General features: G+C 37.2%; 1 protein-coding gene across 1 annotated transcript in view; it reads right to left on the reverse strand.

Annotated features, from left to right (window-relative positions):
- PPP2R3B (protein phosphatase 2 regulatory subunit B''beta) overlaps positions 1-14,444 on the reverse strand; it is a 52,082-nt gene that overhangs the window by 21,909 nt on the left and 15,729 nt on the right. Inside the window, exon 2 of the mRNA XM_054385812.1 lies at positions 1,557-1,742. Within this exon, the coding sequence (XP_054241787.1) occupies positions 1,557-1,742 (186 nt within the window). The remainder of the gene's footprint in view (positions 1-1,556; positions 1,743-14,444) is intronic.

Below are 14,444 nucleotides of genomic sequence, written 5' to 3' on the forward strand. Positions count from 1 at the left end.
TGAAATCCAAAAGTGGAAAGCAAAACATAGAACCAGCTTGCTGCATTCTTAATAGATGAATGCAGTCACATGCCTGTTCTGTCCACGCTCCAAGCAGCTGAACAGAGTCCATGCTAACAAGCTCTGCTAAAGGGCCGGATTTCTTTAAACTGAGCTCAAGACAGCACAAACAGTTACACAATTTCTGAACTGGTGTAAATTTATATTTGTCTGGCTCACAGGATGGCTCCACTCATCTACATCCTTGCATATGCATGGAACACCTATCCACCTTTAAGTAGTAGGCCAGCCTGCCCTGAGCAGCAGTTTCTTGCTTCAGGAAGTTACATCTTCGCAAGTTCAGTGCTCCCACATACACCTGGTGGTGCTGCTTCTGTGTCTGCTCCAGGCTTCCTTCTTCAAAACAGCTAAGTACCTATCTCTCACCTATAACTGACTATGGCTTGGAGTAGTAAGAGATGCCAACATCTCAGAATCTCTCATGGATTTCACATAAGATTGTGAATACTTCAAGACGCAGAAGCTCATTGGTGCAAAAGGACAGTTACTTCTAATGCAATAGTTTAACTAGTACTTAAAAAAAAAAAGAAGAAAATATGAATTTGATGAATACTCTGCTCAGATTGAGACACTTTTCCCAGTGCTTCAGGAAGGTGCCATTAACCAGTGAATTGTAGGTGAACTAGACTCTTCCACCTTTCTTGCTAAGAGGGAAAGGTCTCTTCTACCTCACCCCACTTCTGTGTGGAAAGGAGCTGTGGAAGGCAGGTATCCTATCACTCAGATTAACAATTAAAACACTTACAGTGACATAAACAAGGAGTCTCCCAACTCCCAGCTCTGCTATTGTGGAAAGTTTTTGTTTCTATTTTCTAAAGCCCAGAATTTCAATGCAAAGTGACAGGAACAGGGATGAGAACCTAAGACTTGTTAACAAAACCAAGACTTGCAGTGATATTTCAAACATGGATGCAATATAGCAAAAAGGAAATCTAAGTTTAATTTAACTAGTTTATTGTCTGTTACACAGAAGTTGAAAATATTTGCTGCTTTCTAAGCTCAGAATTTTGTCACTCTGCCACAACTCTAAATTATCTTTTCAGTAATAGCTAGAGGGCTATAATCTCAAGCTACTAAACCATTCTGTCTTTCAATGTCTTTACAATGGAGGATTGGGACACTGTTGAATGAGAAAAAGCAGTGTGGACACCTGAAACCAAAATATGTATTAGTAGTGCTTTTGACTTAAGTCTGTTGGTCAACACAGAACGCAGAACATACAATGTGCCCTTCAGTATTTTGTTTTTGCAAATAGAAAAATAGTTCACGTTTTAATGTTTGTTTCTTTTAGTGAACAAAATGTAGGGGCATTTGAGACTTTGTTAACAGAGAGATTTCCCTGCATAACTGTGCCACCAACAACATTGAACGTGATGTCTTACTGGTACTACCTTGTAAGTGATGCAAACAAAATGCAAGAAAACAAAGCACACAGAATTCATGTTTCCTTCCCATAGGTGTACAGTGCTAAAAGCAGCCAGCCAGCAAGTTCTCACCTTTGCCACCTTCCCCATGTCTTCTAATGTTGCCCTCTCATTTGGAAACTCTGAGAAAGTTCTCTCAATTTTGGCAATCACAGCATCTATATTCACTTTTTCCTTAGGACATCCTCGAGGAAAATAGAAAGTTGGAATGTTTTGACTAAGCGGTGGTGCCAAAGTTTCTTCCTTCTTTGTCTGAACCTAGATAGACAAATACATATTTGACAGTCAGGTACAAGAAGTCACATATAATATTCATCTTCAGGTGGACTTGAATCTCTTGATATGGTATGTTACAACACACCTTCAAAAATATTTCTGATGATAGGTTGTATAAGCTGTTTGAGAATGAGAGCACATTAGAAAAATTCATGAGTATTTCCAAAAACCATCATTTAGAAGATTTCTAGGATGTTAAAAATTAAATAAAAAACTTCAGTCTTCAACATACCAAGTTTCAAGATTAATACACTAGACAACTTCTTTGAGACACCTGAAATAACTCAGGTTATATTCAGAAAAAACCCTTAACAGGTCATGAAAGAATTTGCCTTTGAAAGATTTCCAGTTCTACAGCTTCGAACTTTTGAAATAATTGTGACAACTTTATTACAAATTACCAACCTGTTTAATTTGGTTACCATGAGGATTTCTTTTTTACTCTTAAAAAATGATTGATTTTATAAAGGTGGTAAATGATTCCTTCAGGAGGATATCTTGGTACAATATTCACAATTATAGCATGAGAGCTTAGAAATCTGTTTCTTGAGAATGTGTGATATACTATACTAGTAAAATAAATAACTTAAATGCATTTAGTTTAGGTATAGAAGAATTTAGCTTGCACTTAGTTTCCAAAGGAAAGTCCATTAAGGCAGAAGAACAAAGAAAACAAGACAAATAACAACAGAGTTATGTGGCAAGTCAAAATTAGCAATTAAACACGAAGTCTTTCATCCCTAGGCCATTATTCAAATGTAAAAACAATGTGTAGTGCTATATGGTGGCTCATCTTAGTGTTAAATATGTTCAAGATTCTGAATTTCTTCTCTAATTTCCAACTAAAATTGGGTAAAAAACCTCCAACCCCCCCAAAACTCCAACCCTCATTTTACTCATAAGTGTTGTCAAATTGCCTATATAGATACCTATTTTTCCCACCACAATTAAAGTCCTTCCATAAGTCAGCAAAAGAACTGGACATTTTCAGATAGCATCAAAAATCCTTTCTGCTGCAGACTCTCAACTCTTGGGAATTATAAATACAGCAACATTTTAGTATCTAAGTAACACTACCACCAGAACTACTACTAATATATGTGATTGGATTAACACCATGTTTCATTCTAGAAGCCCAGCACTTTAGTAGAGCCCTAGCAGTTACCCTACACAAAACCTATTCCTTGGTCTGGTACCACAGTGCCAGAAAGCTAGCAAGCCTTTGAGCATTGGCAATCCAACCACTTACTACCTAACAAAACCCAAACTATTATGTTCATTCTAAACAGCAACTTTATTTTATTTCCTTTTCCCCATTTACAGGAGCTGCCTGGATAGCTCACTGCACATGAGCTGCTCATATCGCTACCCAAATGGTAGGTGTTCCAGTTCTTCAGAGATGTCCCATCAAGTGTTCCTTTTGAGAAAAGGGTAAGTGTCACTGCAAGGCTACTAACAACCCCATAATCTTTCAGGTTACATGAAATAAATCAATATCTCAATAAAACGTACTACAGACAGACAAGGCATTCTCAAAAAATCCACAACCTAGGAAAATGCAGAGCCTCAGATTGAAAAATGAAGTTTCTTTCAAAAGGAAAGGTAGGGGCAGAGGGAAGACTACATTGGCAAAGGTTTGAAGAGGTGACAAAAGGCTATCAAAAGAACTATCTGTTCATTAGAAACTTTGTATTTTTTCAGAAACAACTAATTTACTTCAGATATCTCAGAGTACACAATAAACTATTCTCATTAGTGCAGGTTAAAAGCTGTTCTTAGAGGCATGCGGAAGTCTCAGTTCAGGATTTGTGGTAGGACCTATCCTAGTATATGTAATTTCCTTAGGTCTTGTCTAAAGGAGTTATAACATATAGCTTTCTAAAGTATTTATTTTTCACCTTTTTGTCTGCTTTAAGCATGTTCCAGACCACAATTATCAGGAAGAAGTTAAGCAACAAATGCAGAGCAGAAGACAGACACATAGATGAAGAAAATGCATTTTTCCTAGATTGCAATGTTGTTTAAGCATGACTTTGAATTCAGCATGCTTAGTGTAAAAAAACACGTAATAGTTAATCTTCAAGGCACTCTATTTATTAAACTCTAGAAGCAAGTATAGAATACAATCCTCTCACTGCAAGACAAAACTCTTCCTGTATTGAAAGACGTTGCCTATTTCTACATGCTGGCATCTCAAATAGGGTGAAAGAAGAAACTATAAAAATGCTTCACTGGCATTATAAAGTGTATGACCACTTCACAATCACTTCTGATAGATTTATTTGGTGCCTACATATAGGCATCTAGTGAGAATACCATCTAGGGCACAAATCAAAATGCCCTTGAATATTCCACATGGTATCCAGCAGCCAGCTTGGAGCACAGCTCTCTCTCTGCATCTGCCAGGCCAATGTTCTCAGCACAGTAATGCTTCTTAAATGCCACTAGCAACTTGCAATTGGTCAAGTGGTTAATGTCAGTCAACACTGGGATAAGAGCCTGTAGCAAAGAAAGAAACAGGTCATAATACACTATAAAGTTAGTATTGCATCTCCTCTCTCTCCTCATCATACCAAGAAGGGCAAAGGATTCTTCCCTCAGCCTGAATCTCATCTGATGACCAAAAGGCTCCGTGTACAACTGAGGCTGCTCTGCTATATACTCTCTAGTGAAGGAGCAAAAGGGCTCTAAAAGCTTCACCACTTTCTACAATTTCAGCAAGTTATTTCTGTAGACGTACAGAGAGCATAGATGATGAAAGTCAGTTCTGTTACTCCAGGACAATCAAAGTTGTGTGAGTAACCTGTTCTAAAAGTAACTATGCCTTTAACCAGGGAATGTCTTCATTAACAAGAATGGCTAGAAGTCTAACACTGAATTTTTGACTGGAAAATCTGCAGCAACAACTTATGGCTTTAACTTAAAACTTTTAATACTGGTATCAGTAAGCTAAACTGACAAAAGAGCCTGGTTCAGTAAGTGCAGATTTCCCCTACAACTTGCCAAGAAATAGCACAAACAATAACAGAACTTGAGTTAAAGATAGTAGCTGTGTAAGAAGTTCGTAAATAACTCAGATAAGGAGATCTGTGCTCCACTGTTATTAACCTTTGCAGTAAGGATATTGTAAAGTTCAGAATCTAGTCTTACGAAATTGCCACTACAATTTAATTTTTTTTGGTAAAGCACAGGAAGCAAGGATTCCTTGAAAATTCTTTATAATAATGTAAAACATCTTATGTAAGATTTGTCTATAAAAGAATAAGAAAACTTTTAATCCATAACAGGTTTTCATTCCTGACATACAGAACCATAAAGACACCACTGCTATCCAACAATTACTTGCCTTGATTTTTACAAAGGAGGAAGTTTGTATCTCACTGGGGTCACCGTTCAAAGGGCAAACTTCCCATTTTATTTTGCAATTCTCCAGATGCTTTTCCAGCTATTTTCCAGAACTTGTTTACAGTAAAGGGAGAAAACCATTATTATAACTGCAATATAGTAACAGATTAGTAAATACCAGAGAACATAGATACACCTCTTTCCAAAGACAAAAGTTCAGTCTTCTTGCTAGATAAGTCTTCCATCTAACAACAGATGAGTTGCACTCAGCAGTTAACTTGATTCTAAGCAAAACTGAAGATGGTGTGGATTTTAAAATGAGGTGCCCTTTTCCAGCTCTCATCTGAAAGAAAGAGCTGACACTATGATGGAGTTGTTCAACAACAGAGTGTTTCTGAAACAGAAGGGAAGGGGATGCTCGTTCCCAGGTATTTTAAGACTATACACTCAGTAAAGCCTAGACCTACATCTACACACAGAGACTACCAACCAGAAGTACTAAACCCCACAAAGGGGGTGAGTATGTGGATTCAGATGGAAAGGAATGAAACCTCACTTAAAAAGGACTTCCTGGTAAAGGGAACAAGGTAAATGTGTTTATGAATATAACAATCTTTTTTAGACAGCTTACTGATTGAGACAAGTTCATTGAACTGATTTGGTATCTTCATTGGTTGAACATGACTACAGAAAAAGATAACTTCACTTAAAAATGCTGATGCTTCCTAGTATGTGATAGACATCAATGTTTGTTATGCTTCTCTGGCTGAAAAAATCCAAAAACATTTAAAACACACTGACAGTGTTCAGCTCTTGCTCTATTATTTGACATGAATTTCCATTAAGGTGTCCATATCAGAAAAAGATCAATGGAGTGCATACAACAAGGTCAAGACAATAGGACCAAAAAAAAAAAAAAATTCTACTTCACATTTACACCCAAGTTTTTACTAATAAGTGGTACACCACAATATCAAGAAATTGCATTAAACATTGAAAACCAGTATTAAAGAGTTTGAACAGGGCCCATTGAACAGGGCCAAGATTGGTTCAAATACCTAGTGGGTTTTTTTTTTTAATAGGGAATTAAAAAAAACGTTGCAATACTTTTCAAATGTGCAATGCATACATTAATCTAATTCTTCAATAGATAGAGCCTTTTATTCTTATATACCACACATTAGGCTACTCTTACCTGGGTAAAATGGAAGTATATAATACACTAAGAGGATTTTCAGCAGAGGTGTGCTATTCAGCCTTTTAAATCCTAATATCCATGCAACCACCCACATACAATGCTTGTAAGTCACCCAGCAACAGACGCAGATGCTACATAAGGTTCCCTGCTATACAATAGAAAATGGAAGTCAACACAGAGATCCAAAGGGCAACAGAGTGGCAGTGATGAGACACAAATGCTGGTTAGCACATGAACTTCCCAATTCTAAGCTTATGCTACACTTTATAGTTTGTTTTTTAATGAAAAGTCTATTAAATTCACTAAGTTCTTACAGAATACAAGGTGTCCTACAGTCTATCCAAGTTAACATTTTGCTTACATTCACGATTACCATTTCTCAGCAAGCAGGCTCAAAAGCAGCACCTTTCCACTTGATTGCACAACAAAACTCAACATGTCCCTTAGATAAGCCAGTGACAGAATCAGTAGTTTTATGAAATTTAACTCTTGAAAATACCTATGCTAGTGTTTTCTAGAAAAGAGGTCAGTGTCATCTAGAAGGAAGAGACATTAATTAAAAAAAAAAAAAAACAAACCACACAACCCTGTTTCAACACTGACTATTTTGTCAAGTGTCTCCAAACATTTGCTTCAGGATAAGCAAAGTAAGCTCACTGGCAGAACTCTTCTCAGGATAATTTCTAAGAAATACCTCTTCTGTAACATCAGTTCTCTTGTCCTTGTGGTAGATACTCAGATTTCCAATCACCTAAATTAAAGAAATGATGTTTTCCCCTTGTTCTCTGTATGTCCTTCATTAGCCTCTTTACAGCCAAGCTCAAATGATTTATTTGTGCAATAGTTCACTGACTGTACCACTTCCCGTTCAGTTTGATGGCTTAACAGTACTTTTTCCTCTGTGAAAGATAATCCTTTAACATCTTCAAAGCTTTCAAAATTTGTTTTTTTTTCCAAGCTAGATTTCTATAAAATCTGCAAAATAGCTTGAAAACAGTAAATTATTCTGAAAGCTTATTAATGTAGTTTCACAACATGGCATAAAGGAAGATGCACCACAGTACACCTGCACCTTCCCCTGCACCTGTGTATAGAGCTTATTGACCCATGTGTCCGTACCAGTGAAAGTAAAGCAATATGGTGAAGTGCCAAGACAATTAAAAAGCAAAGTTAAAACCACACCTGTTTGTCCTTATCCAGTCACACAGAGGTGACTACATTTAGAAGCAGCACAGTTCTGATACTAACACAAGGGAGATTAGAGGAATGTTGTGGCAGAGTTGCTTGAATTAATGTTACTTTAGGCTCAAAACCATGCTAAGATTGTGATTCACCTTGCCCAACTGAGTCAGAAAATTAAGACATATCTGAATGAATGATCAAGCTCAGAGATACCTATAGAGGATGAAGGTAAGCTAAAAACACATGTCAGGATATATATGCGAAAGTCTTTCCTCTGACAATAAACATTTTAGTCCCAGTTGCTTTCTCCCATCCCAGACTTCAGTTTGCTATGTTTCAGTCAGTCTGGCAGCTGGTTTTGGATGTGCCATATGGACTAATTTTATCATACATGCTCTTCTTTCCTTTCCATAGCAAGAGATAAACATCTATTAATTTTAACCCTGATGCAGCTTTGGACTAGTTTACTTTTGCTGGTAGTCTTAACTGAGATAATTTCTTGCATCTCTTTTGGTCTGTAGTCACTTAAAAATTGCGCTACAATGAGGGGAAGGAAATGGGAAAAAAAATAATGCACTTTTCCATAAAGTTCCAGTCATATACTATTAAAAGATTGTTTCTCATTTTATACATACTGGTCATTTGCATTACACAGGGGAGCAGGATTCAGTAACCAATGCAGTCTGTTCCAGTTAGCAATTCTGTGTTCCCCTTCAATACCGACTGGAGCGTTGGAGAGGCTCCTGCCTGCATGTCAGGCTATGTGGTCTCTTCAGGTTTCCACAGGTTCACTGTTGTCATTCTCATCTTGTTTATGCCTATTCTTGGCAGTTTACTCTCACACCTGCTTCAGTACAGAAGTCTATGCTCATTTGGCCATGTGATTCAATGCAAGTGATGACCCTCCATACTAAACTAACTTTAGAGATAGAGCCATACACCGGTCTCTGTCCTATTTTGGCACAGTTAAAGTGCCCTGAGTTTCTAGAATTGACATGTTCCAGCAAGTAACAATTCCAAGATCAAATCTAACAAGATTCAGTGCAATCAGTAGTCCAGGATCCCTCTTTGTGTTACAACAGTAAAAATGAAATCCTAGGAGGACCCTAAACTTGCACTACAACTTGAGAAGGAAGGAAAAACATGGAGTTTGAACTAGAGCTACATGGTCTAAAAAACATATTCAGTGTCTTACTTGCTAAAAGCATATATGATCATGTCTAAGAATGGATTTTTGTGTGTGTATTTGGTTTAACTATGTCAAAAATTGTCTTCATAAATTCATAGTGCAGGTGCTGTTATTGTAAGTTAAGATAAAACAGTGAATCTAACTTATCTATTCCTTCTTCTGTCCACTAACAACCTGAGACAAACAAAACTCGTGCTTGTTTGGCAATGGGAAGCCAAACTGCAAGTAGAAAGCTCAGAAGAGTTAGTTGATTGGCATGGGGTTTTTTTTGTGGTTTTTGGTTTTTTTTTAATTTAAAAAACACCCCAAAAAACCCCATACCAACTCGATATCAAATTCTACTGTACCTTTAGTAACTCACCACTGATGTGGTCTACATTGAAAGGACACATCAATTTCAAAAGCAAAATATCAACCCTTCTAGAGCAGCCCTGATTGCTAAGTGGCAGAGTAAGAATCTATATTAATTTTACAATTTAATGTTGGAAAATTCAGCTTATTAGCAAACTAGAGTTCAGCGCTATTTTGTTTCTGAAATAGTATTCATATAGTAACTCCTAATTTTGAGAGGGGGGGAAAAAAAAAAGTTATTTGCTACCCAAAGCTAATTTCTCCCTTTATTTTAAGTCTCAAGACAGCAGAGTGAGAAGTAATTCAGCGAGTTACTCTAAACTGTATGACAACTAGGGAAAGAAACACCACACCCAGCTTGAGTAAAATTGCTGTGGTATGGGCCATCACTGGGTACTCCTGAAAATCTTACTAAAGCTTTCAAAAATTTTCAATAGTGGCAAAACTCTCTTTTCCTCTTTAATTTAACCAAGCCATATTGAAACCGCCAAAATAATCCTCAAGAAAAATTCACTGAAGCCTCAGTATTTCAGCAGAGCATACGAGCTTTGGTTCAGCTACATAAATCTATTTGGTCTAGCATGTTACTTCTCATGTAGGAGGAGATAGTAGGTAGTGGTTATACAGAAAACACTTCCGCCCAAGACTATGGAATTCATTCCATACCCACCATCTTGCATGTTGAAATTAAAAATACATTCAACTAAAAGCACACGTAAGCAATCAGTGTGGGCAAGTCCAATTACATGCCCACATACAAAAGTAGCATGCAATAAACAAGCAAGCACAGGAAAATCAGGTCAAAGCCTGTTTTTCTCTAGTCCAGTGAAAACTGAACACTCTCTCTGAGATAAATAAGCAACACTTTTCTGCATGATATTTAACCATTATAGCATGTACTTCCCCATCTCCTCACTTGTGGTAATACAGATGCTGCACTAACCGTTCTCTTACTCAATTTCTACAACCCTAATTTTAGAAATACCAGGATCCTTCTGATTTGTAGTTTGGTACAGCTGACAGACAAATCATGCTGTCCTGCTGGGAACTGGAGGATGCTACTGCAAATGCATTATTGTGATAGAAACATCTCCAAACATAGCTGCATATGTTTGGCGTTTTTGTACAGTCACATAAAGCTTCAGAACCAGAAAAGTTCCAGTTGTGTAAAATTACAAAAAGCTTAATGATTTATTCATAAATACCCTGGGGTGGGGATGGAATGGAAGAAGGAAGAGGCAGTTAGTTCTCCCCAAAGCCATAAGCATGAAAGATCTTTTCATGTCCATCAGTAACTTGCTTTATTTACTGACAAAACTGTTACCAAAGACTTTAGAGGTAGGATCCTCTTAACAGTTTGCTGTGGCTGACCACTGAAAGTCCTCTGTCTCACTACATGCCTTGCTAGTTTACAAAAAGGTACTGATTATAAAAATTGAACAGAAAAAGGCATCATTCTTCAGAAAAATCTACTCTCTGAAAGGCAACATTTACACTTTATAGTAAGACAGAAGCAGTACAAAAGTATTAGTCACTGGCTGAGTTGTTGTCAAATCACATCCATTTTACGAATTATGCCAAATCAAGTATCCCAGTCACTACTGTATCTACTCTGTCATACAGCTAGAGCTTTCTCAAAATAATCCAGTCATAGGTTAAATCAGTAGTCTTGTCTTTCACCAGTATATTCTGTTACTCCAACTGTTTTCAGGACAGAAGCTGATAAGACCCTCCTAGCACACGGTCATGTTGATCGTGCACTGGCCAATGGACTGCACCAGAACTCACTACCTGCAAAGAAGTCGTGCCTAAACATCATTTTAATGGGGAAAAAATGACAGTCAGTTACACCTGAGGCAATTCTAACATTTGGTTACAGAAAACAGTCCTTGTTAGGACAGGCCATCAGTTCAACGTTAGAAAGTAACAAATAGGGCTAAGACAGACATCCATTTAATTCTACAACTCTGCAACAGCTTCTCATCCTTCCATGCTTACAACAAAACAAGTGTCAATCACTCAATGTGACTGAGTTTAGAAAAAATCCACTGAAACAAGAAAAAAAAAATCAACAAGCTCAGCCTTATTATTGAGTTGCAGAGTCAACAGTTGGTCCAAGCATCCTGTTAACTTCTTGTCTGACACCCCAACAAGTTTTGATTTGGACAGTTGTGATAACAACCTCACAACCCTCTGATCCTCTAAAAGTTGAAGGACATGTTATATGAAGATGTGCCAAACTGTTTCAGTCCTTCTAACATACAAAGAACTACCATCAACAGTCAAACACACACCATTAGTAACATTTGTAATTACAAAGGCATAGAAAGTACATTAACATGTAGAAAAGGCTAGTGAAACATATTCCAAGGGAAAAAAAATAAAAAGTAAGTGCAGAGGGACCTGACATCCAGACTTACATGCATGCAAGTACACTGGAGCAAACTTGTACAGTAATGGCTTTTCTACAGAAAGGGCATACACATTTGCATAAATTTATTACCAGCCACAAGCAGATAAAGAAGCTGAGGGGCAGCCAATAGATTTTAAGCTCAAACCAAGAGTCTCCATTGTTGAAGTGGTAAATACCTCAGTTTCCTTACAGCTTCCTTTAGGAGGCTAGAGCTTAAGACCTGGCAATCTATTAGCAACTAACCATTTATAGAAAACCTCTTATCTTAACCAGTCAGTGTCAGTGGGCAGCTTAGGTATTTTCATTCTAGCTTAAATATTGGCATCTGCTCCAGCAAATTTGCATGATACCAGCAAAATAGCATCAAATGTAACTATTAGCTACAGTTAGAATGAGATTTCCATTTCCCAATCCCCTTCCTCACCCAGAACACACTTGGGATTTGTTCTTAAAAAACAAAACAAACCCCAAACAAACCAGTTTTACATCAGACACACAAAGGTGCTTGTGCAAAAACAGATGTCAGGTCCTCACTTCTGTGGTGTTAAAAAGTTCTCTAAATGGTGTTAAATTAGAAAACTGATGCTAAAAGGAAAGCTGGCCTGCCAGACACGGCCAATTGTTACAGAATCTATTTCTGTGACTACAGTTGTAAAATCAGCTACTTCAATTAAACTTTGTAAATTTCATTTTACCTCACAAACAGGAAGATTCAGAGTGCTACAGTTCCACCACACACCAGCCTAGCACATGTTAGTACCTACAGGCTTTGTATTCATTGGAGTCTTGAACATGCCACAAGCATTTATGAAACATTCATTAAGAAAGTGCAAAAGTGATCAGGAGGCACTAGTGTCTACACTTACTTCACTTAGAAAGAAAGCCAATCTTGTGAGGCACTACAGAAGCTGAAGAAATATTTCTCATACAGCTGACATAAATAGCATGCCTAAACAGCATTTAGTATCATTAACAGGTGGTCAGAGAACCAGTACTTCTCCATTTCCACACTGAGGTGTGATGCATGCAACTACAGAAATTGCCAAGTAGTAGCAGCAGATGAAGGCACGACACAGCTCAAGTATGCACTTACTTTTGGCAATGGCTTTCAGGGATTAATCCAAGATTTAGGACAACTTTACTCCCCCTGCCCCCACCCTTTTTAAAAAGTGATCACATTCAGCATAAATTTATTTGCCTTTAAGAAAGCCTAGTTTTACTGTTAGAATTAAACTATTTTACAACATGTGGCCTTTAAGTGGCAAAAAATATAGATTTTCCTAGTTTAGCTAAAACTGAAGTTTCCAACTTCAGGCATATTTTCCTCACACAGCCCAGGAAATGATGCTCTGACAGGTAGGGATGTCACCAGCTATTGACTAAAACACTCTGCAAAACTATCAGCAGGTAATAAACCCTTCAGTTCACATCCTTAAGTTGTCAGTACGTTTGACATAGTGATAGTTTCTTCTTCCTCCAAAATTTCAGAGACAATGATGAGCAGGATGGACACAGTACCTCTTCAAGTGCTGCATTTCCAGTGCACTATATTCTAAGGAAGTCTTACAACCAGCATCAGGAGAATATAGACTGAGTATAATGAGTTTTATGCAGAGTTCTCTAAAAAATTCATCCTTCAAAGTAGCAGAGAACATTTAAGCACTTGTGTATTTTATCTTCCTTTGGAGAAGCTGATATTTCCAGAAATCCCTATTTTTCTCAGTTTTATCATTTTTCATCAGAGAAGCAATATTTTCTGTCCCTTTCCAGAGCCAACTACCTCACAACTGGTTGTCTATTTAAAGATTTTAACGAAACTTGATTTGGTCCACTCCGGTGATTGCCCCTTTCAAAACACAGGGGATTCCTTACTTGGCCCTATGCGAAAATCCACTGCCTTAGAATTCTTAGACCCTGTGGAAGACCCTCTCACTTTAACCCGCCTCAGAGGAGACAAAGCCACATGTTATCTCACTATCCACCAACACTACTTGTGTTTTAAGCATTTAGCTTTAATAGTACTAAAGCTCTTAAGGAAAATCTGCTTCTTTAACAAGTTAGCAAAACTGCATGGATATGAAAAAATTTAAGAGTGTAGTGGAAACAGAGAAAAATACATAGAGAGAATAGATACATATTATATTCCCAGTTTATAGAAATAGGCTTCCATTTCTGCTTGATTTTAGAATTCTAATTTTTCATCATATTCATGAACTGTTCCATCTGAAAGTCAGTATTACAGTAGTATAGAAGGCTGGAAACTCCAACAGCAATAAAGCTAAGCAACTGAAATGATAAAAATATTGAAACTAACATCAACATGAGGTGCCAGGTCAAGAACATTCATCATCTGTACCAACAATCATCAGCAATCATATTTTGAATTTTTAAGGTATTTTCAAAATGCCTTTTTAAAATCATGAAGCTGAAGCAAAGTACCATTTAAAAAGAATAATCTCTGATAAAATATATCAAATTACTTTGATAAAGACAAACACCAGATTTTAGTTTTATACTCTTATTATGTCTGTTATTCCAAAGAAGTCTGTCTGAAATATAATTAAGTGGTTTAACATACATCATTCTACAGCTGGCTCCCAAGCAGTGCAGGTCTAGTTAGAAATAAAAAGTGTTTGTTCATTGTCTGCATTGTAAATTTCTAGCATGTTAACCAGAAAAAAACCCCTATGGATTAAACAAGCAAGTACTTAGCTTCTTGTAGGTATGCATTACCATTACTGAGATGTTTTCTAGCTCAACATAAAAAAAGGTCAAGCAATGCCACAATCATTCAATGAAAGACAGACCAAGTTAAGGGGCACCACACAAGGTAATAGTGTGTTTGTTTACAACAGATGCCATGACCAGACTCAATTTGCCTCATGCTCTGAGGTACCTAAATATTAACAGATACAGCTACTTTTGGGTAATTATGATAGTATTTTTCTTTTCCTGCTGTCAACACCTTTCCTTCTCTGTCTCCAGTACAAAAGACACAAGTCATAA

The sequence above is a fragment of the Indicator indicator genome, chromosome 1, assembly GCF_027791375.1.
Source record: "Indicator indicator isolate 239-I01 chromosome 1, UM_Iind_1.1, whole genome shotgun sequence".
Lineage (NCBI taxonomy): Eukaryota > Metazoa > Chordata > Aves > Piciformes > Indicatoridae > Indicator > Indicator indicator.